General features: G+C 38.6%; 3 protein-coding genes across 4 annotated transcripts; 2 read left to right on the forward strand and 1 right to left on the reverse strand.

The window, feature by feature from the left end:
- The first annotated feature begins 3,263 nt into the window (after window positions 1-3,263).
- On the forward strand, window positions 3,264-8,369 carry LOC120435550 (germ cell-specific gene 1-like protein). The gene is made up of 3 exons (XM_039605335.1): window positions 3,264-3,951; window positions 6,086-6,280; window positions 8,260-8,369. The coding sequence occupies exons 1-3, from the start codon at window positions 3,756-3,758 to the stop codon at window positions 8,367-8,369; spliced, it is 501 nt and encodes a 166-aa protein (XP_039461269.1). The 5' UTR covers window positions 3,264-3,755.
- On the forward strand, window positions 8,287-11,657 carry LOC116312197 (germ cell-specific gene 1-like protein). The gene is made up of 4 exons (XM_039606005.1): window positions 8,287-8,319; window positions 8,419-8,577; window positions 8,927-9,038; window positions 10,830-11,657. Exons 2-4 carry the CDS (start codon window positions 8,451-8,453, stop codon window positions 11,416-11,418), a joined length of 828 nt encoding a protein of 275 aa, XP_039461939.1. The 5' UTR covers window positions 8,287-8,319; window positions 8,419-8,450; the 3' UTR covers window positions 11,419-11,657.
- A 3,202-nt stretch (window positions 11,658-14,859) lies between these two features.
- Window positions 14,860-20,560, reverse strand: LOC116311778 (recoverin-like). 2 transcript variants are annotated; one of them, XM_039605950.1, is made up of 4 exons: window positions 20,470-20,560; window positions 17,745-18,323; window positions 16,285-16,396; window positions 14,860-15,961 (listed from the first exon to the last, which is right to left on the reverse strand). In XM_039605950.1, the coding sequence occupies exons 2-4, from the start codon at window positions 18,123-18,125 to the stop codon at window positions 15,876-15,878; spliced, it is 579 nt and encodes a 192-aa protein (XP_039461884.1). In that variant the 5' UTR covers window positions 18,126-18,323; window positions 20,470-20,560; the 3' UTR covers window positions 14,860-15,875. The 2 variants fall into 2 exon arrangements, with proteins under 2 accessions (XP_039461884.1, XP_031584854.1); XM_031728994.2 differs by lacking the exon at window positions 20,470-20,560 and adding an exon at window positions 19,265-19,310.
- Window positions 20,561-21,978: the final 1,418 nt, after the last annotated feature.

Genomic DNA, 21,978 nt, shown 5'->3' on the forward strand with positions numbered 1-21,978 from the left:
GTTTGTGATCAGCAGTGTAAGTCATGCATGATGAGGAATGTGTTGTTTAGTGCAAGAAACAAAACCAAGAAGCAACCACAGAAGACATCTCAAGGAGGCAAGCCGCTCAGCCTTAAAGTGATTCTTTTTTAGCCACTGCTTTGTTCCCTTGGTGTTCTGAGTCACTGTTACGCTGGAATAGTCATCGATGACCCATCTCCAAGATTAACAGCAGTTGGCCCCATCCATCTGCGTCATGATGTCATCCTGCACCCTTAGCATAAAAACAGCCCCAAAGCAAATGTTTCCACCTCCATGCTCGACTGTTTGGATGGTGTTCTTTGGGTCATACTCAGCATTTCACTTCCTCCAACCACAGTGCATTGAGTTGATGCCAAAGAAGTCAACTTGTTTTTCATCTGATGGCAGCATTTTCTCCCAAGACTTCTCTGAACCATCTCTGATGTTCACTGGCAAATTTAAGACGGCCTGTATGCACGCCTTCCTGAGGAGGGGGATCAATCCATCACAGTATAGTGTTAACAGCAGTATTCTTGGCAACAGTAGTCTGGCTGGGTTCCAAGAGATCAAATACTTCAGTTCTCAGTGAAAATTAAAACAATAACTTTTATGTGATGCAATTTCGTCTGGATTTTTGTTGAATATTCTGTCTCTTTCAATTAAAATGAAACTACCATACAAATTCATTTCAATACAGCAGGGGATCAAATATTAATTTCCCTGTATACAACACAAATTCATAACATTAGCCATTTAAAGCACTTTTACAATAGTATGCAATATTGATGACTAACCAGATGAGAAAACCAAAGCTGGGCCTCACATGATTTCTGACTGGTGACTAATAATTACAGAGGGTTGGTAAGGTTTTGGCATCATCTTAGGATACAGATGGAGAAGTTCTTAAGAGTAAAAGCGTGTTTTTAAGGTGTAGCAACAAAACAGATGTTTCATTTCAATGAACCACAAAGGCAGCTGACGCAAGAAAACATCCAGCAAACTCAAAATCATTTTCTAATCACGGCCCAGTCATTTGTGCAGGCATCACTCAGTATAAACAGTGGCTGCACTTCACTTGTGTAAAGATGGGTCAGAGTTTAAGGAGCAGAATCACAATCACATCACCAGCTCTCGTCTTAATCTAAGCTTTTCTATACCATGTTTACAAATTAATCTATAGAAGGACAGGTCAGCAAGGCCATGACTGAGAGAGGAGGCGTGATGAGGAAGGCAGGCGAGGCGAGAGTGGAGGAAAAGACACTGCAGGGAGCAAAGGGGAGGGAAAGTAACAGATGGACTTGGGAGGATTAGAGGGAAATCTGGGTGGGTTTCTGATGGAAACTCACCCAAAGAAGCGCGAGGGAGTAATGAGGGAGCATGAAAAAGAAAGGTGAAGGAAACTGGAACCCTGGTTGAAGACAGGTGAAGGAAACACAAAAAGAGCCTCTCCTGAGATCCAAGGAAAGGTAAGTAGATTTTTTTTTTGTCATTATGTGCTGCAAGTGTAAGCCGATCAAACGGCAGCAGCTGGATTTCAGCTTTTACTGATGAGATGAAACAAAGAGCTCTCTCAAACAGGGAAGCAATAATTTTTTACTTGTATTCATAGAAATCTGTGATGCTTCAATGAGCTGTGTTAATTCAGTTTTTCTATCACTGACATCTTAAACCAGTAAAAACAGCATTTATAATCTAAGACTGAGATCAGAGTCAGTAAAAATGAATGTCTTGAGGAACGCTGTCACCATATCGGATCATCACGATTGTTGTGTTAAACCTGACAATGATTTTGTCGTGATGTCTGTGGAAAATCTAAAAAGTAAATAAATAAACAGCGGTAGTGCTCTCAGCCCAGCCCCTCTCCTTCTAGGGATCTTTGAATTTCAGGTTTTGTCTTCATCATTTAGTCTCTAAGACTTTTATATTGATGATGTGGTCAGGTGCGTGGCACCAAACAGTCCAGCAGAACAGTACGTGAGTTTGTGGAGTGTGTGGATGATGGGTTTGCCTCACGCTAACCCATCATGGATTAAATTAAACCTCAGTGCCTCGTCAATCAAGTTATGAATTTAGTCATTTGATTAAATTGGGGCTCTATGTGTGGGTGTGGGTGTGGGTGGGTGTTTATAGCGTACACAGAGAAACTCCTGCTGTGATGCCCATCAAACTTTATCTAAAATAGTTTTTGGAAATAGCAAAATTTTTATAGTTATCAACACTTTAATTCACATTTAATGGATAATAAATTTTGAAAGAAAAGTGTCAAATACTGGGAAATATGATTTTAAATATGAAAGCACACACTTTTGTTTTTACTCTCTTAACTCCTTTATTTTAAAAAAATGGTGTTTTCATGAGTATTTTTCATGTTCTAGACGTCTTTAATGATCTGTATGTTTCTGACAGACTGATTGTTAAAATATAAAGTTTTATATTTTATAATTAATGGCTTTGCATGAATTTTGCTTTTACTACAAACTCCAAATCAAGTAATTGCTTGTGTACAAGCAGAAAGAACACAAGAACTGGTGATTAGGAGGTCAGGCCCAATACATTTGTGCATATAATGTATGATGTTTTGCAATAAGACATGATACAATATGGTCTGATGGAAATATATTATATTATATTATATATATTATATTATATTATATTATATTATATTATATTATATTATATTATATTATATTATTCATCCATTCTCTTCCACTGGGGGGTGGAGCCTATCCCAGAATTATACAGATACATCAGATTCTAATTTAATGAGTTGAGTCTAATACGTTGTATTAAATATAACCAATTTACAAATGTGGCACCTGGCAGGATTAAGTGCAGCTCAGATCACTTGGACATAGATGTGACTCTGTCTTCATGACTCCTAATCCCAGATCTTTGCCTCCATCATCTGTTTTTTCCCTCTCTTAGGTGGTCGCTCAGACAATGACAGCATGAGTGTCAGTAAGCATTAAACTCATCCACCTAACCCCGCAAGATTACCACAGATTACCAGGCCCCGAGGTAGGCCTGAGACGCTGGACTAATCACTTCTTCGTGAGTTCAATCCCTCTCACTGAGGTGGAGGAACAGGTTGAAGAACGGGATGTGCCCTGAGAGTGGAACCGATTAGTCTCAAAATCCGCAGGATAAGATTTAGATGTTTGTCTTTATCTGAGAGGGCAGAAGATATTAATATGAGACCTGAGCGGTGACTGCAGTAGAAACATGGGCTAAATGTGTGACCAAAGTCTCCAAAAGGAAACAAAGGTCCCAGATTTAAAGCTGGCCTGCTTCTCTTCATCATGCTCATTTCCTTTGAGTGACACTGCAGCAGGAGGCGAGTTAGAGCTCCCCCTGCATCCTCTGGCCCGCACATCTGTCTCTTCTTTCCTTCGTGCTGGAAAAGATTAAATCCCATCGCTTCATCTTTCTTTATTCCACTGTTCTCTGACCTCTGCTCAGCGCCAACCATTCTCCTTCTCCAGCGCCGCCCTACTTCCATCTCTCCAACAGACTACTTTTTATCTTCCCCTCCGACCTTCGTTCCACTTCTCAAATACCACTAATCCCCTCTCCTCACTTCTCTCTCTTTCCTACCACTTTATTTTCAATCTCTATTGTATTATCGCAGAAAGCTCCCCAATCTTCTGCTCCAGACAGGTCACCAGAACCTGTCTGGCTCTTGCAGCTATTTTTGACACACACTTGCCAAAACCATTTCATTTCTCATTTAGCTGCTTTTGATTTGAGACGCAGTCATGCTGGAGAAAATGTCCAGACGTAACCGCTCCCTGCTGTCGCTGTTCCTCACCTCTCTGGCACTCACGCTGTCCGTCTGGGCTTTCTGCACCTCTTATTGGTGCGAAGGGACACACAAGGTGGTGAAGCCGGTCTGCCTGTCGCCAGTCAAGATGAAAAACTGCGGGCAGAACAACAGCCAGCCGTACACCACAGGTAAGACATACGGGCCACACAGTGCTTATTCTGGACATTTCAAGGATCCTGGTTAATTTGGCAACAGCTGAAGTCACTGATGGTAACAGCAGATGCAGTTTAAGCATCTATAATTGTTTTGTTTGTTTTTTAAATGGCCTTTTAGGATTGCTGAGGGACTTTTTTCTTATTTCCTGCATCATTTTGAAATTTGTGCTTTATTTACACTGTTGGTAGTTTTACTTCCTTTTTTTGTAGTTTTCCATACTTTGGGATTAGCTGTGATCAAATAGCCCAAAAGCCAACCAACCAAAACAAAAGATATCTGTAATTTTGACCTTGATGGAAATCTTCAGGCTCTGACTGCACATACAGTAAACTTATTTATCATGTGATAGATAGTCTGAAGAGGTGAAACTGTATACTGCTGTATATACTTCTTGCTTTGTTCTTTTACTGCAGGCCATATAAAACCAAACAATCAATAAAAAGATGTCATCCACTGATATTTTATTTTTCAGTTGGACAGATGATTCAGTGTAAACTGAGAAGACAACTGATACAAACTCATAAATTCACACACGACGTTCTTTACAGAAGGCAACACCTTGCTAAGATGCAGATATTCATCATAGCAACATAATGTTTATAGTTTTGCATCTAAAAACATTTCTGCAGGTTATGACACAAAAGGTTAAACTCACTCTTAACATTTACATAATCTGCTTCACCTGTTTTGCTCATTGTTTGATTTAGTGTCACTATGAATTATGGGACAGCATTGTCTCCTTTGGTTTCTTGGAGGATGAGGCAGAGTTAAGGAAGATAATAAAGGAAGCATTCGAGCTCCGTTCCTTAGAGAATTTAAAGAGCTCTTATTATGTGCCTGCCACGCTGCTGTTTCTAGGTCACTTCACTCAGAAGAAAACAACTATTTGAGTATTTGACAGCTGTGCTGTGCTCCCATTAGAAATGGCTGCTTCCCTTTCCAGTATTCCTAGCTTCCTTACTCTGCCTTGTGCCACACCTGACATTGGCTCCACCACCTTATGTGGGTACAAATTTAGGTTGTCATGACCAGACTTTTCCATAACTTATGCAAACCCCATCTCACGAGTTCTGGACCACACGTGGGTCAAGGCGCAGAGTTCTCAAAACTTCTGTTTTCTTGCTTATCTTAACCAGCTTTGATGGATGCAGAAGAGCATATAACAAATCTAAGCTGTGTTCACTACTTACTCACAGCTACCAGACAGTTGGAGCATTTGATACATGCCTAATTGAATGGAAACCAGTTTCTAAGAAAGTGCTTTCACCCTGAGGTCAGTTTAAACATGAATTATCCCTTTTTCTCTGAGTTGCCATTTGCCTTCTGCCAGCTGGATTTCTTATTTCTTTTGGCTTCACGAGCAGTTTGTGTAGAAAGTCTGAGTGCAGGAATCCTCAGTGCGCTACAGTGTTGTCGCACAGCACAAGTCATCGAAAATGATCTTTTTCAAAGTGCATCTGTGATGATGTTGTGGGGTGTGGGATCGTGCAGGCTTCCCTGTCACTTTTACTATTTTCCTGTTTGCTTATTACAGTACGGCATTAGTAGTTTTACTATTACAGGATCTCCACAGCTGCTTGGGTTTAAGTATTTTTAGTCTTTATTGCCAGAGATTCACATAATCCCAGCTTTGTTGCTTATCTCAGCACTTTATAGCAGCAGCTGCATGTTGTCTGGATTTGCTAACCCACTTTACCATCATTCAGCATTAAACCAATTTTATCTCTGTGTAGTATTTAATTTTTATTACATAAAAGAAGGACTGATAACACGGAGAACAAGGTTTCAGGGCTGGATTGTGTTACACACTGTGACCCAAAGGAAACCTACTTCAGGATTTAGAGCACTGTTGCTGGCATACTCTTCTCATATTTCTGCAGCTCTAGTCTTATTAGAGCAAAAGTTCCTTGGGAAAAAACAACAACAACACAAATGATTCAGTTAACTACTTAAGTTTGCTCATTTCAAGCAAAAAAGTATGTTTTTATACTGTTTTCGTCCCCCTAAAACTCCTGCTTTACCTTTTTTTTTTTTTTTTACTTGAATCATTGCTCTTCGCCTGAGTTCCCTCTAATGACATTCATTCTACTGTTTGTCTTCATCCAGAGGTGCCCACCCCAGACCCCAGGAACCCAGCCTCCAATGTCACGCTGTCTCCTCAGCAGAAGGAGGAGCTGGCCAGGATAAGGAAAAAGCAGCTGGCCAACGCTGTCCACTACATCTGGGAGACAGGGGAGGACAAGTACATGCTGAGATACTTCCACACCGGCTTCTGGCTCTCCTGCGAGAAGCACAATGAAGGTTGGTGAGTGGAACAGACTTTGATCAGGGATCGAATAACTGGGGAATTATGTGCCTGAATAACCTCCATAAAAAACTCTCCATGCAATATTCAGCGGCTTTCTTTCATAATATCAAGGTGACACTCTCATGTCAAAGGGTCTATGTAAAAGTAAATGAGACTGCAATAAATTACTTTTTAAAACAAGTTTAATTAAAACATTTTTATTACTGTAATGACCCAAAAACTAAAGGCAGGTTTAGATAGAGGAATAAGTTAAAGACCATACATTACAATGGATCAAACATCACTTGAAAATGGGCGGCAACAACAGATTTAAAAATATTATTTTAACCCTGTTTATGAGCATTAATTCAAATAGCTTCTTCAGACTGCAGCAAAGATAACTGTGAATAAACAGAGCCTGCATGAAACCCTGTGACTAAAGTTTACAGCATTTTTTACTTGCAAGTGAAAATGAAACTAGAAAGTGACTGGAACACATTTTAATATTAAAAATGTTCAGAAACTTCCCTGTTTAAGAAACTAACAGGGAAGGTAAAATAAGGAATGAGTGAAATAAATCCAAAAAGCATAAAATCCGAGTGTCTCGGTTGAAAGTTTGGTGTGATCTGCAAAATACTTCCTTGACAAGCCATTTGTCTGTCCTCTTTCACCGTGGCTGGAAAAACAAGCCACAGTCAAAGGAGCATTAAAAGCTAGTAAACAGTCAGTAGAGCTAATTATGCAGTTAGTATGCCATTAGATTATTGCTGGCTTCAATGTAAGAACACTAATAAGTGTTGCAGAGTATTTTTATGCACAAATACCTGACAAGTAATTAGATTGTACCTACTATTTATTTTCACATTCACAGCTGTAACCTTATTGGTCATTAGGCCATCTTGCAGCACTGACTGGTGTGAAATGACAGTGACAGTGCTCAGGTATGTTACATCTGGACTTGCATCAGTCCAGATGTCCCACAGAATGAACCTCGCCTCTTCCTCTGCCTGTGTTTTAACTGCTTCACAGGTTTGTGCAAATTTGAAAACTTTATGCAAGAACCCATATTATTTGTTTTAACAGTCACTGGCAATCTGGTTGATGAGGACAAGTTGGAGATGTGCTTTCTATGAGGTCACATCTCAACATGAGTAGACAAGTCTAAAGATTTTGTATGTCCAAACATATTCATATGTTTTAATCTTCATGTGAGGTTTTGTCCGAGCTTTACAAATCAAGTGGAGATCCCAGCCTCTTTAAGTATACGTTATTATTCCCTCTTTTTTAATGTCCTGTCACTGGAGCTCAACAGGGACATGCTGTCCAACGAATAAAACACAAACAGCATACTTACCCATTTGATCTCGCTGACTCAGCCCGATGAAATCCCGTATTTGCTTCAGAGGAAGATTTGAATACATTTTGTTCACAGCATCGGGATTGTGGATTTTCAGAGTCCAAATCTATCATTTTACTACTTTTAATATAGTGCACCTCATTTAAGCCGCTTTCTAAGCCTGGATTATTGTTGCTATGCAAATAACTGATGGAAAAACTGTTGGTAGTATGGAGTTAACACATGTGAGTCACACCATCCTCTCTTAATGGTAAAAGAAGCTTGAAAGAGTTTCTTCTTTTCACAAACTAAATGATAATAGAGACCAGAGAAAACACTGTTACTGTTGTTAAGTGGCATATGGGCTACATAGTTATGAAAACACAGATAAAAGCATATACAGTGTGATGTTGGGTATCCTGTAAATACAAAGCAATCACTGTCTTATATCCTTTGATGGAATGATTGCAACTATGACTGATTGTGGTTGCGTCAAAGCTGATTGTAGCTTTAAATTTGACCTTTGAGTATGTGTGTGCCTCTTAGTGTTTACAAAGACTTATTCTCCCCAAACCTAGTCTGTATAAAAGAGGTAGACAACTGTAAACATTATAAATGTAAAGACAATATAACAAACTTCTCAACCCTTGTTTTTAGGTGCAGATCAGGAAGAAAAGTGTCGGAGTTTCATTGAGCTGACACCAGGAGAGACACAAGGTTGGTCCAACACCAAATTTTCATCTCACAGAGGAGAACATTTTGAATAGTTAACCTGAATTGTCTTGGGGTTTTCTCTATATCCTTAAATGCTTCCAGGTGTGCTCTGGCTGTCTGTCATCAGTGAGTTCATGTACATCGGTCTCCTGGCTATGGGCTTCCTACTGATGTGTGTGGAAGCACTTTGCCTCTGCGCCAAGAGGGAAATGAACGCCCTCAAGATCAATGCCTTTGCAGCCATGTGCACTGTCCTCTCAGGTGAGAACGAATAACATTTTTTGAGTCCTAAAAGACTGTGGGCACTTGCTTGCTTGATCTAAAAACCTCAAAAAGATGAGGTTTGGATACAAAGGGTGGAAATGACTTTCCTCCAAAGGATGTGTGGGTGAGGACCTCAGTAATTCAGGAAGGGGTCCGAGTAGACCATGGATGGATGGATGGATGGATGGATGGATGGATGGATGGATGGACTGCCATATTTCAGTCATTCCTACAATAATAACCTCCAAAATTTGAATTATTTTATCTTACTTTTTTATTTTTTAACCATATTTTTTTCAGATTGCAGCAAAGATAACCGTATCTCCATGTTTCCATCTTCTCCCAGGCATGATGGGGATGGTAGCTCACATGATGTACACAACAGTGTTTCAGATGACTGTGAGCATCGGACCTAAAGACTGGAGGCCACAGAGCTGGGACTATGGCTGGTCTTTTGCGTAAGTTTCAATCAATCCAAAGTAATTATTCTGTATTAAAGTAAAACATTCACCAACAATCTTCAGATTAGATGAAATATGTCACAGAGTTTGATTATCACCCAATATTGTCATAATATTTTATCAGGAGTATATCTTGGTCAGGAGTTTACATGCATGATTGGCATGGTGTCTTTTAATTGTTTTTCTGGACTTTTCTTTTTCTAGAGTGAAATGATTGCACAGGACACATCTTTAATGACTTTAAAAAATAAGAATTGAGTGCACAAGTTTGAATTTATTTGGAATTTTCTGTAATCCACCCCGGGTCAGAAGCATGCATAGAGGCTCAAAAAGATACATATACCACTACAAATATCTGGTTAAATGTCCCTTACCAAACACTTTTGGTAGCCATAAACAAGCGTCTGGCATAATTCTAGCTATTCTAGATATTTGGCCAATCTCATTGGCTGATTTGTTGGATTTTCAACATGGTTGAGATCAGGGCTTTAGGTGGGCCATTCTAGGTGCATAATGCTAGTTGCTTTGTCCATTTCAAAACCAGTGTTGATGTGGTTTTTTTATAATTGTTCTGTTATAATGCCCATTTGTGTCTAAGGTGCAAACATCTAACTGTTGGTTTGAGGTAAAGTGAAATAATTTGAACATATTCCTCCATCTTTATTATCCACTTTGTGAAATGTATCAGTACCACTGGCAGGAAACAGCATGCTGCTGCTACCACTATGCTTCACAGTTGGTGTCTGAGGTTTGAAAGCCTCACCTTTACTCCTCCAAACAATTCTTATTATAATTGTAGCTCAATCTTTGTCTCATCTGGACATAAATGTTTCTCCAGGAGGAATTTGGCTTTTCCAGTTTCTAGTTTGGCTTTTTCAATTTCCTGGTTGGAAATTTCAGTTGAGCTTGAAGGTGTCGGTTTAGGACCTGGGACATCTTTCTTGGTCTGTACTCTGAGTCCACGGCAATGTGAAACTGGTTTCCAGTTCATGGGAGGCTTGAGCCTTTGTGGTTCCTAGGCTGTTATTGAACTTCATAGGTCAAGTTAAGACAATGTAGAACCTTCAGCTGAACTTTGAAGTGAGTGTATGTATATGTTTGAGCCTTCATTGATACTCCTGACCCTGTGTGGATTAGAGAAAATCTCAAATAAAATCAAACTTGTGTATCCAGTTCTTGTTTTTTTAAATCATTAAAATATATGGTGTACTGTCATTCCACTTTGGAAAAAGAACCCTCCAAAGAAACCATTAAAAGCCTCAAATTTCCATTGCATTCTTGCCCGTGATGAGTGGATGTAAATGGTAAATGGCCTGTATTTATATAGCGCTTTTACTAGTCCCTAAGGACCCCAAAGCGCTTTGCATATCCAGTCATTCACCCATTCACACACACATTCACACACTGGTGATGGCAAGCTACGTTGTAGCCACAGCCACCCTGGGGCGCACTGACAGAGGCGAGGCTGCTGGACACTGGCGCCACCGGGCCCTCTGACCACCACCAGTAGGCAACGGGTGAAGTGTCTTGCCCAAGGACACAATGACTGAGACTGTCCGAGCCGGGGCTTGAACCGGCAACCTTCCGATTACAAGGCGAACTTGTAACATGATCGCCCCTGTAAACTTACTGACCATAATTATAGATGCTATGTCTCCAAGCTTCAGTAGTTACATGGCACTTTAAACAACTTCACTGTACCATTTTCTGATGTGATCAAATCTTTACACAACCATTTGTAGTGGCTGGTCATCTCACTAAAAAGGTTAAATCTTTTCCCCTCTCCAGCATGGCATGGCTTTCATTCAGCTGCTGCATGGCAGCTGCTGTGGCCACATTGAACTCCTACACCAAGACCATCATTGAGATGAAGCACCGGGCTCGGGTAAGGCTGGAGGAGGCCCGAAATACCACCAGTGCCCCCTCCTATGAGGAGGTTGTTCGAGCTGGGCCGGGAGGGATTTACTCCGTCAGTCAGCTGATGCAGCTTGGACAACAGGGGGCTCTAATGGACCCAATGTGGCCCAGAGGAGTGGGACCAGCTGTTGGACCTCTGGCATGTGGCGCTGGGGGAGCACTGCTCGTTGGTGGAGGAGGAATTGGAGTTGGAGGCATGGGAAATCTTGGCGTTGGAATGGGACTGGGAGGAATGCCATCTATGGCAGGTGGTGGAGGAAATGGTGTTGGAATAGGAGGGATGGGAGGTGGAGCAGGGGCAGGAGTGGGAGCAGGTGGAGTAGGAGGGGGGAAGCTGGCAGACCCTCATGGTGTGGTTGTGGTGGAAGGCTGCGGCACTGAAGGATGTGAAGACTGTGAACGCGAGATGGACGAGATAAATTATGCCCTGCAGGAGGAGCGAGAGGACTCACTCTGCTAAGACTTCTGGGGGGAGAAGACCTCGGCAAACATGTCTCCACGGCAGATTTTACTAACTCACTAAAACTACAATAAAATATATTTTTAAAAATTCACAGGACTTGCACAGACACACACACACACACACACACACACACACACACACACACACACACACACACACACACACACACACACACACACACACACACACACCTTTAACAATAATAACTGCAGTTTTGTACAAATGAAGTTTCAAATCAATTCTAGACTATTTTCAGTACTACATCTATTACAGTATGAGAATTTCAATTTCTGGACCAGTAGTGAGCAAAGGAGCCCGAACTGTTAGTGTTGTGGTTTATTACTGTAAGAGTTACCACAGCAACATCTTCATCCTATTACAGTAATGTTTCTGTCGACATGGCGGTGTAAACTCTGCAGACTTATGTGCACTAGAAGAACCAAAATAACTGGCTTAAAGACAGTACGAGCTGCACAGAGCTGCAAGGTTGGGAGTTGGGATTATTATATTGGCAAGTTGATACTTGAATCAGAATATTATGATGTAACATTTGTTAGATTGGCCCTTCTACATGTCTTACACATGGAGTTAGCTTACACTTGTTCCTGGCTGGAAGTACATATAACTTTAGGCAATTGAAATTGAAACACACACACACACACACACACACAGTTTGATTTTATAAAGCTGCACAAATTATTTTGTTTTTTGATGATGATTTTTCTCGCTCAAGCAAATCCAGCCTTACATTTCTTCAGGGATTTGATGTAATTCAGTGACTCATTGGATGTTAGAGATGATGTGAATGTATTCAAGGGGCAGCAATACATTACAAATAATATAACACACATTTGCAATCACAGTTGCTGTATGTAGATTTGTATTTTTAATCTGTTTTTGCATGATTGTATAAAATTCTCTCCACATTAAGGTGATAAATAAACATGAAGCACATTCATTGCATGACTGGACTCGTCACTTGTCATAGACTTTAATGGAGTCGATGATACTAAAGTTCTTAGAGACAAGAATTTATTTTCTTTTTCAAGTTCATTCAAGTTATTTAGGGAGTAAAGTGAGGCTTTCAAACCTAACTTAACTGCACCATTCGTTGCTACGTGCACACACTTGACTTTCTGAAGATGATGTACCAGTGCGTCATTTCTACTCAGATTTATAGAGTTTACCTCTGTAAAAACCTTTTCAGGAGGAGACTTGTCAGGAAGAGGTCAGACTCTATAGATGCCCTTCTGCATCCAGCAGTATGCACGGATCCACTAGGACACCAGAACCACAAGTTTTTGGTATTTCCACATTGGCTTCATCATTGTTAGAGATACAACTCCAAGGTACTGTATACTGTATATTTGCATCAATGAAATCAAGAAGAACCAGAATTTCCAGTGTTTGTCATCTAAACCTGCAGATATTTCTCAAAACTGTGTCAGAAAAAAATGTAGTTTATTTAAGTTTCTGATGAATAAACTGGAAATAATCAACCCACTTTTGTGTGAAATCTTTGGGTGTGACATGGCTCGTCTTTAGCCTGTGGTAATAATGAGGTAGACTGTGATCAATGGTGTCCTGTAAACTTAGTGCTTACATCAGAGTTTTTATCAGTTTTTATCATTTATGAAGATGCTGCAAGTGTATTTATCTTTTTGCAATGTAACTACATCACTACAATAAATTAACACAACACAGTCTGACATCTTTAAGTCAAAATACACAGAAAATAAATAAAGGCAAAAAATACATCTGCTTTTACATTTTAATAAACAAGAAGTTACAATTTTTAATTTTGGTCTTTAGCTTGGCTTTGACATGTTATATATATTGACCTTGACCTTGAAATAATTTCAGATGATTTCTACTCACTTTGGAATTATTGTGGCTTTTTTTCTTCTTGCTATTATGAGATTTACCTTTATATATTTTATTGAAATATTTAAATAAACAACTGACAACATTTATAAAACTTTAATTACTTTGGTGATTACTTTACCTTCCACTCAGAACCATCTAAAAATCCAAGTTTTAACTCGTTGAATAGAATCAAATATCTGCAGAACCAAATACCTGTTAAGGGTTCATCTGGGTCCCTCAGACACAGACACAGTGGATCGAGGAAAGAAAGAAAAAAGAAGGATCAACAATTACATTCACAGAGAGATTTGGATGTTCAGACAGATGCTTTCAAATGCTGGACAGAAGATTATGTCAGTAATCTCTGCAATCAGGGGAATGAGAACGAGAGAGAGAGAGAGAGAGAGCTTGACATCATGCAGCGACAGAAACAGATAAAAGTCAACTGTGAGGTCTCTGAGCTGTATGTGGAGAGTAATTAAAATGTATATAAACTGTTGAATTATGCAACAGTTACACAACCAGCAACATATAAAAATTAGAGGCTTTCTAAAATTTGTATAAATTTGCATAAACAGACCTGTGTCACGTTTCATTTTTGGTATTTGGGAACACCTGAAGGTTCCCAAATACCAAACATGATGTTTTTGAAGGAAGCATCTAAAATAAATTTATTCTTTTGTGACTTGAAGTAAGTAAAAAAGTAAGGCAGATGTCTTTAAGAAACTAGAACATGAAAGTAGGTCTTTTTTATTATGAAACAACATTAATCTTTCATGCAGACACTTCTGTGTCTTGTGTAACTTAAGAAAGTGTCCACTGTTAAACAGGACATCTGGAGATATGTGTATGCATGGAGGATTTGGCTCTTATTTGTAGATGAAGTATGATCATTGTGATATTCAGATCAGTTTGGTTTGGTGACAAATTTCTGCTACTACAGCAACATAAAAAAGGAGATTTCGATGCCGAGGTATTTAAAAATCCACACAGTAATGCTTGTTTCTTAAAATCGAGTTCAGGTTATTTTGGATTATCTACAGACCATACTGAGAACACCAGGGATTTGTTAAATCTGAACTATTCACAGCGGGATACAAGGATTATACTATAAATAGTTTGGGTTTTTTGGTTTGTTTTTTAGGGTTTTTGATTTTTCAAATGTAGTTCTTATTTTTTAGTAGGACAGTTACAGATAATGCATTATTAAGTTTTGAGTCATCAAAAAAATATATGGGAGAAGATAAATGGGAAAGGATGTAATAATAAAGAGACACAGTCATTAACAAGAAATTTAGTTGCCACTTACTTCAGCACATTTCCTGTTTTTGACACAAAAACTGTGCAGCTACGGATGTAAATAGCAGTGGAATACTTCAAAAACTACAGATTGACATTTTTTCCTCATTTAGAGCATGCTCTAATAAAGAAAAAAGGACTGCAATATTGTCATGGTTGCTTTATTAACTTTGTCTTGACATTTTGTGCAAGTACTGCATACTTAGCTGTGGATCATCAACAGTGGAGTTACATCATTATGACTCTAACTACAGATGTGTGTACTGGAAAGCCAAATCCTTTTCAGAGAGTAAATTTGTTATGATGTGGCAAAAAGGACCAAAATGCAGACTTGAACAAAAAAATGTAAACTTGAATTTGGTCAATCAAATTCAGTCAATCAAAATCTAAACGTGTGCATGTTTGTGTACTAAAATTATTACTTTTTAAATGTTACAGAAGCCATTTTCCAGTTAATGTTTTTGTTATTTTGTTAATTTCTTAATTTTAAGAAGAAATCACAGTTTTTAGATTAGATTTACATCGACATAAAAGAAAGACTCTTAACAATTACATTTTATTACAATTCCAACATGTTGTTTTATTCAGTGTATTGTACAGGATCAAGACTTGATTTCACATGTTGTCTTACAATAACAAGTCTATTCTCCTTATTCACCACTTAACTATGACATTGAACATTTAAGACTGTGACATATGGATACGATAAAGAATGTAAAAGACATGAAATTAGACCAAGATAATGGAAACCTCCTGCATTTACTGTGGTTACACCGTGGGCCATATGTTGGTTTGGGTTAGAAAAGGAGGTAGAACATAACTTGTGGTAGTAATAATGTTGGCTACTCTGAATGATACTTTGTAGCTTTCATCTTCTTAAGAAATTCAAACTAAATACTTACTTAGTTTCTAAATGTGGAAGAAACAATCAGAAGATGGACATTTTATTTACATACTGTAAAAGTTTGTTCACAAGTTTAAGAGGGGATGTTGTTTGTATGGTAGACACATACCTGTGATACTTTGAAATTATAAATGCTTACAGTTCGTCCCGTTTTTATCCTCAACATTTTATGCACTGTAAATAACTTAGACAGCACATATGGGTATACAATAAATGTTATAAAACCACTCAAGAGGTTCTGTGTCATTGTTTAAATTAGACCAACTGGGCATTATCATCACACCTGCAATGTGTTCATGTTTTGGGAAAGTGCTGTCAGGTGAAGTGGACAAACAACAAGACAGTGACAGAACTGGAGAAATATACAGTGAAAATGTCTGAACAGCTACTTTAAAGGTGAGTACTGAATCAAGCGAAGAGCGTCGTCATTATCCAAAACTCCCTGGATGAACTCTCCTTCTGCAATTCGGTCTGCAAAGAGAAAAAACAAGTTTATTATAGTTTATTTGTTATGTTTATTTGGAGTAATATCAAAAACTAAAAGTAAGTCTTCAAAGATGGACATTAAACATAGATACACTTAAAAGGCATTGCAATTACAAACTGTGTAATTGAGGAATGTCATTTACTTTGATACTATTACAGTCCAGTAGCCTAACCTCAGATTTGTCACATTCCTCAGGGATTTACTTCTAAACCAGTGTTTTCATTGGTTGAGAGCTGAACACTATTGCAAGTGTAATCTACTTATCTGTCCTTATACAATGTCCATATACGTCTTCACTATTTCTTACCGTTTTCACCCTTGTCAAAATATTTCCAGAGTTTATCCGCCCTCTTCTCAGCTGTGTTTTCATCTTCAGGCAACTTTTCCATCTCTTCTTTGGGAATCAGCTTAAAAATGGCCTGTTAAGGGAAAAATAAGAAAATTTGGTGAAAAGAGAGGAAAGATTTCACTTGTGTGAGCTACAGCTGTATACAGTAAAATCTATTTTCGTGGTTGCAGAGGGAAACGGAGCAATTGCACCCAAATCCTCCTTTAATCTGAACCTCTTTGTCACATCTATGAGCTGATGAGCTGCCTCGCAAACAAAAACAGCAACAAACTGTGTGATTCTACGGATTAACCAACCAGCTCTTTCGGCCTCTCTGGCTTTATTTAGTGAATATATGAATTCTAATCTTTAAGAATGAAATGTGGCTGCTCTAATAAGGTTTCCAAGCAATATAAAGATACATTTATACTACACAGCACAGTAATACTCCTCAGCTGCCTGTCTTAAGAATATATGATTTTGTTAAATACTGCAAAATTTTATTTTTCCAAATGTAAACCGAATAATTTTGTTACATATCAGGGAGGACGAGCACTACTGTGAGCACAAAAAACTAAAGTGAGGAGGTATTGGCTTTATATAATTATAAGTGCCTTTTTATATTTGTCTGCATACTGTCAACAAATAATTATGATGCTTATTGATGAAAGTTTCCAGCTTTCTCTCAGTGCAAAACACTGGGTGGTAGATAAAACTGATTCATTTTCAATTCCATTCAAATTATTTCGGTTTAATTTTACTTATTATTATTATATTATTTATACATTTATAGCACCAGATCATATCAGATATTGCCTCAATGTGCTTTATTTTTGCAAGGTTTTATGACATCAAACAAGTTCAAACACTGTCTGAAATCATCCTGTCTGCCAATGACACATTTGTTTCCGTTATACTTCATTTGCTATTCAAAGTTTAATATCTAACATACTGTCATACTTCTTTGAAATGTATTAAAATTAGAACATTTCACTTACTAAGAGTAAAAAAACGAATATGTGGAAAACTGAGGCTAAGTTGTGACATATTACCTATAGACATTTCAACATTTGTCTAAAAGTTTGCAAGATTATGTTTATTTCCTTAGGGTTAAGTTAAATGCAATCTATTTATCAGCATTAATAAATTCTTTTTTATTTATGATCATATATAAGAAAATGATAATATAAACCCACGTTTAAGCTCAGAATTTAAGCATATTTGGAGTCTTAATTTCAACTATAGTGGCCTGTTTTGCTATTTTACAGGTTGCACATGTAGTTCAAGACAGTCTAACATCATCTTCTATGCAGATAATGTGTTTGTCTAACTTTGTTCTTGTGAATGCACCTGTTTCTGTAAACACTGTACAAACATCTAGAAGCCAAAGCTAAAGGAAAAGCAGTGATTCAGCACTTCATCGCCACCCTTTCACTCACCGTGCAGATTTCCGTCACCTCTGACTTGGTGATGTATCCATTCTTGTCCACATCAAACAGCGAGAAGGCCCATTCGAGCTTCCTGGTGGTCTTTCCTGTTGATGTCATGTGGAGGGCAATGATGTACTCCTTGAAGTCCAGAGTGCCATCATCATTTGTGTCAAAGGAGCGGAAGACATGTTGAGCATATGTATTGGCATCACTTTCTGGAAAGAACTTGCTGTAGATTGTCTGAAACTCCTCTTTTGTGATGCGTCCATTTGGACACTGCTTCTTGAAGTTTTCATACCACTGGACAATCTCAGTCTCTGAGAACTTGGTGTTGAGCTTCAGATCCTCCAGGATCTCTTTGGACACAGCTCCGCTCTTGCTATTTCCCATTGCTGGTGTTTTGGTGATGTTTTAGAGCTTTATTTGAGAGTGAATCTGTGGCCCCTGGCTCTTCTAGGGCAATTATAACCCAACTTTAACCTAAGAAGTTACCTCCTCTGCTTTGTCAAAGGGGTAACTATTCCAGAGGTATGGTGGCAGCCCTCTTGATCCTGTCCTCGCCTGCTATTCAGCCCACCGACGCAAAAGCTGTGAAAAGAACAGCCGTATGGTAAGCTCTTTAAGCCACTCAACCATCTGTACTTCCAGCAATAGGTGACAAGGTTAATTTCAGGTCAAAAGTAAAGTCCTTGCTCATCGACATCGAAGTGTGCAAGTCTCTACCCTGTTGATCTCTTAAAATAAGCACCAAGCCAGGTTGCAACTGAGGACTCAAATAGACATGGTCTTGGCTCATGAGTGCACCTTGTACTGAGAGTTATTTAGTCCCGGTAAGTTTCTATAATGAGCTTCATCCATACTTAGGAGTCTTATCTATCTGTTACTTTAAGGGCCAAAATGCTGTGCTACAAGTTTACATTTTTATTACCGATGTTGAACAAAACTGAAATGGACCATAAATGTATCTTCACATGAGTGATCGCATCTATAAGTGACAATCGATCAATAGCTTTAAATATTCACACTGGACTTTTGGTAATTTTCAAAAGTCAGCCTGCAGCTAAGGTTTTAGTGAACATGTGTACCTCTACCACTGGAAGACTCTTGTTTGATATAATAACTAGATCCAACATCATTACATGGAAACAAAAATGTTGTTTTCTTGCAAATTATAAAATACCAAAACAATTGTGCAAGTGATTATTTTAATAAAATTAATGAATTCGTCTGTGATAAACACAAGTGAATAGGACAAAAATTCTCTTAATATATTTTTAAAAATTCAGTTCTGGGTAAATGTCTCTTGCGAGCTGTAAAACAAAGAAACTAAAACAAAGAAAAGTTTCAGTTTCAAGTCAAAAAACTTGAATTTAACCATTAAGAAATAAAAAATTATTGCTCATTAAATTGAGTTGAACAACAGCTGATTAAGATGCCATAAAGTAACAAATCTAACAATATTCTTAGTGTTTTCACACTCCTTATAATCAGAATTTATCTTGCCAGTGTTGCTCAGCTCTGTCTCCTACCTGTGTGATCAGCTGGGGAGTCCAGGACAAACAGTGATGCTCTGTCTGTGAGTAGCTGAGGAAATCAACCTCCACTGATGGATAATTAATCTGGATCACCCTGAGGCGGAGCCACATCAGCACCCATGTGAACCCCTGAGCTTCCTGAGCTGCTGCTTCCCTTTTTTTTGAGATAGTCAAGAGGTGGCATCACTCACAAGAACTTTTCATGTTTCTCACAAATAACTTTCATTGATATTTATACTCAACAAGAGTATTTTTGTTCATTATCAAGACTGAACAAAAGGCTCAAAGCACTATTAATGTATTCTCGTTTCTTTTGTTTGGCAGATATATAGCTTTACTCTGATCAGGTTGTAATTTTGTGTCATTTTTCTGAATATTTTGCACTTTGTCGCAGATCTGGTCAGTCTGTCATTGTGATTGTGACACCTTTTGACATGAAAACAGAGCCTGTAAGGACGTTTACAATGAGAAGCCACATTAAAATAGCTCCACCTGATGCTTGCAACAGGACGCATGAGAGCATCCTGTTGTGTTTGGCAGTCTGACTTTGGCAGTGAATCCTCTGGGCTTTTTTTTTTTTGGCTGTGGGGTCAATCGAGGACTTTGTTTGTTCCTTGTATCCCATGCATGCTCAATCCGACTGTGATCTCAAGACTTTGAGGACTGGGTAAATGTTTTGGGCTTGCCATTTTGTTTGAGACACTCTTGAGCAGGTTTTTCCAACTGGTAGTGAGCCGTCTTATGGTCTCTTTAGTGGGAGCTATCAAAGTAACATCCATAAGAATGCACAGGGTTTCCAGATATTGCATTGTAACATCAGTGCCATCCAACATTCCTGTGTACCATGACAGGTTTATGTCATCTGTTATTTTCAGAAAGATTTTCTTTAAAATCCTGTTCTGGATTGTATAATTGGGGTTTCTTTATTTTGGGTGTTCAGAGAGAGAGAGAGAGAAATAAAACTAAGGTAATTATATTTTAGCTTCACTAATTTTGGCTGCAGTTACTTTGATTATGTATCATAAAATCTGCTTCACTTGAGGCTGGCTGCACTAGAGAGTCAATCCACACAGACTCCCATGCTAAAATGCCCAAATTTATCCAAAAAATGAACAGTCTAGTACAAAAATGGATTTGGTCAGTAGAGATGATTTCCTTATTATCACAACTGTACAGGGAGGATAGTTTTTATGCCTTACCTATGTGGGGTTTCTCTAACTGACAGGAGTACTGGCACAGGCAGTTCTTTAGTTACAGAACTGAGCTTCTCGCCCTGATGTGTGATGTTTAGGCCTTTAGGGAAAAAAGACTTGAATGAGCCAAGGTGAAGTCCAGTAGATTCATACTGCCTTCCTTCCATTTAAATCTGACAAATACTTTGGTGGGCAGTGCTTTTAATTGTTAGCAACTTCTGGCTCCTAAAAGAATCCAAAACTCTTAAACTGAGGCTACAAAATGCGCAGTTCAGGTAGTAGGAGGTATCGCAGTGGTTATACTCCTTCTTTATATACAGTCTATGTATAGAAACAGTCAAAACTGTTTGTGAACTAATAGAATAATAACACAGCCTCTGAAACTTAGCATCATCTCATAAAGCAGTGGCAAAAATAAACACATATATTTTAAGTATACAAAAAACCCAGAGCCTCTGTTATTCTGGTGTCAGATTTTTATCATTCATTATGAATCAATCTGAATCAAGTAATTCGACTTATGTTTTAGTAATCCGATTTAATTTAATTTTGAATTATCATTGTCTATATAAAAGCTTAATTATTGCCACTGCTGTAAAATGTTATGCCTAAAAGTAACAGGACAGGCTTGTTTCTATCTACAGCCTACAGAGCAAATCAACTCAGCTGACTGATCTAGGCGCGGAAGCTTTGCAAGCGCACTGCAGGTTTTGTCTGCTGTAAAAATAAACCCGATCAAGTGAAGTGACAAAGTTAAAGGAAGCTGTTTCCAAATCTACCTTGGACCTTTAGGCAGGCCAAGATTTAGCAGTTTAAATCCAGTTGGCAGGCAGCAGGTGGAGGATATATCTGCTGCATTCAGCGGGGGATTTAAATACACTTAAAGTGAGTGTTCACTGATCCACCATCTGCTCCACTGTCAACCAGTCTACACAGAAACCCGTCAACATCCAACAGAGTGCACCTGCACTGAACCAACCCCAGTCTCTATCAATACAGAAAAGCATGATGGGAAAGCAACTGTCTGAACCCCACTGAAAGGTCACAACCTGTGTGACACGCCACACTTTTAATTTCGTGCGTCTAGATTTTTCTTTTATCTTGTCTAATATTTGTACTGCCCACACAGTCATGCATAAGTGATGAGAATTACAAAAGTCACATCATTTATAGTTACATCATTTTATAAACTCAATCTCTGAGACAAACTAGGAGGGCACAGGGAACGCATTCTGTCTTTCAGTGCATTCAAACACACTCCATCTCACATCCTACCTGGGCTCATAATGATGAGTGATGACAGTGCTAACGTCCAAGCTACCATGCTAATGCTAGACCCCAGTAACAGAGGCCTATAGACTGTCAACAACCATCTGCAAGCAATTACTGGGAAGGAAAAAGGTGTATTCTTCAGTTTGTTGGAACGGTTGCTGAATGGCAGTTGGTGGGTGAAACTGATTGCAAAGCAGTATATTGTGCTGTACTACACCCAAAACGTGTTTTGCGTTTGCTTTG

Source organism: Oreochromis aureus, linkage group 22, assembly GCF_013358895.1.
Source record: "Oreochromis aureus strain Israel breed Guangdong linkage group 22, ZZ_aureus, whole genome shotgun sequence".
Classification (NCBI taxonomy): Eukaryota; Metazoa; Chordata; class Actinopteri; order Cichliformes; family Cichlidae; genus Oreochromis; species Oreochromis aureus.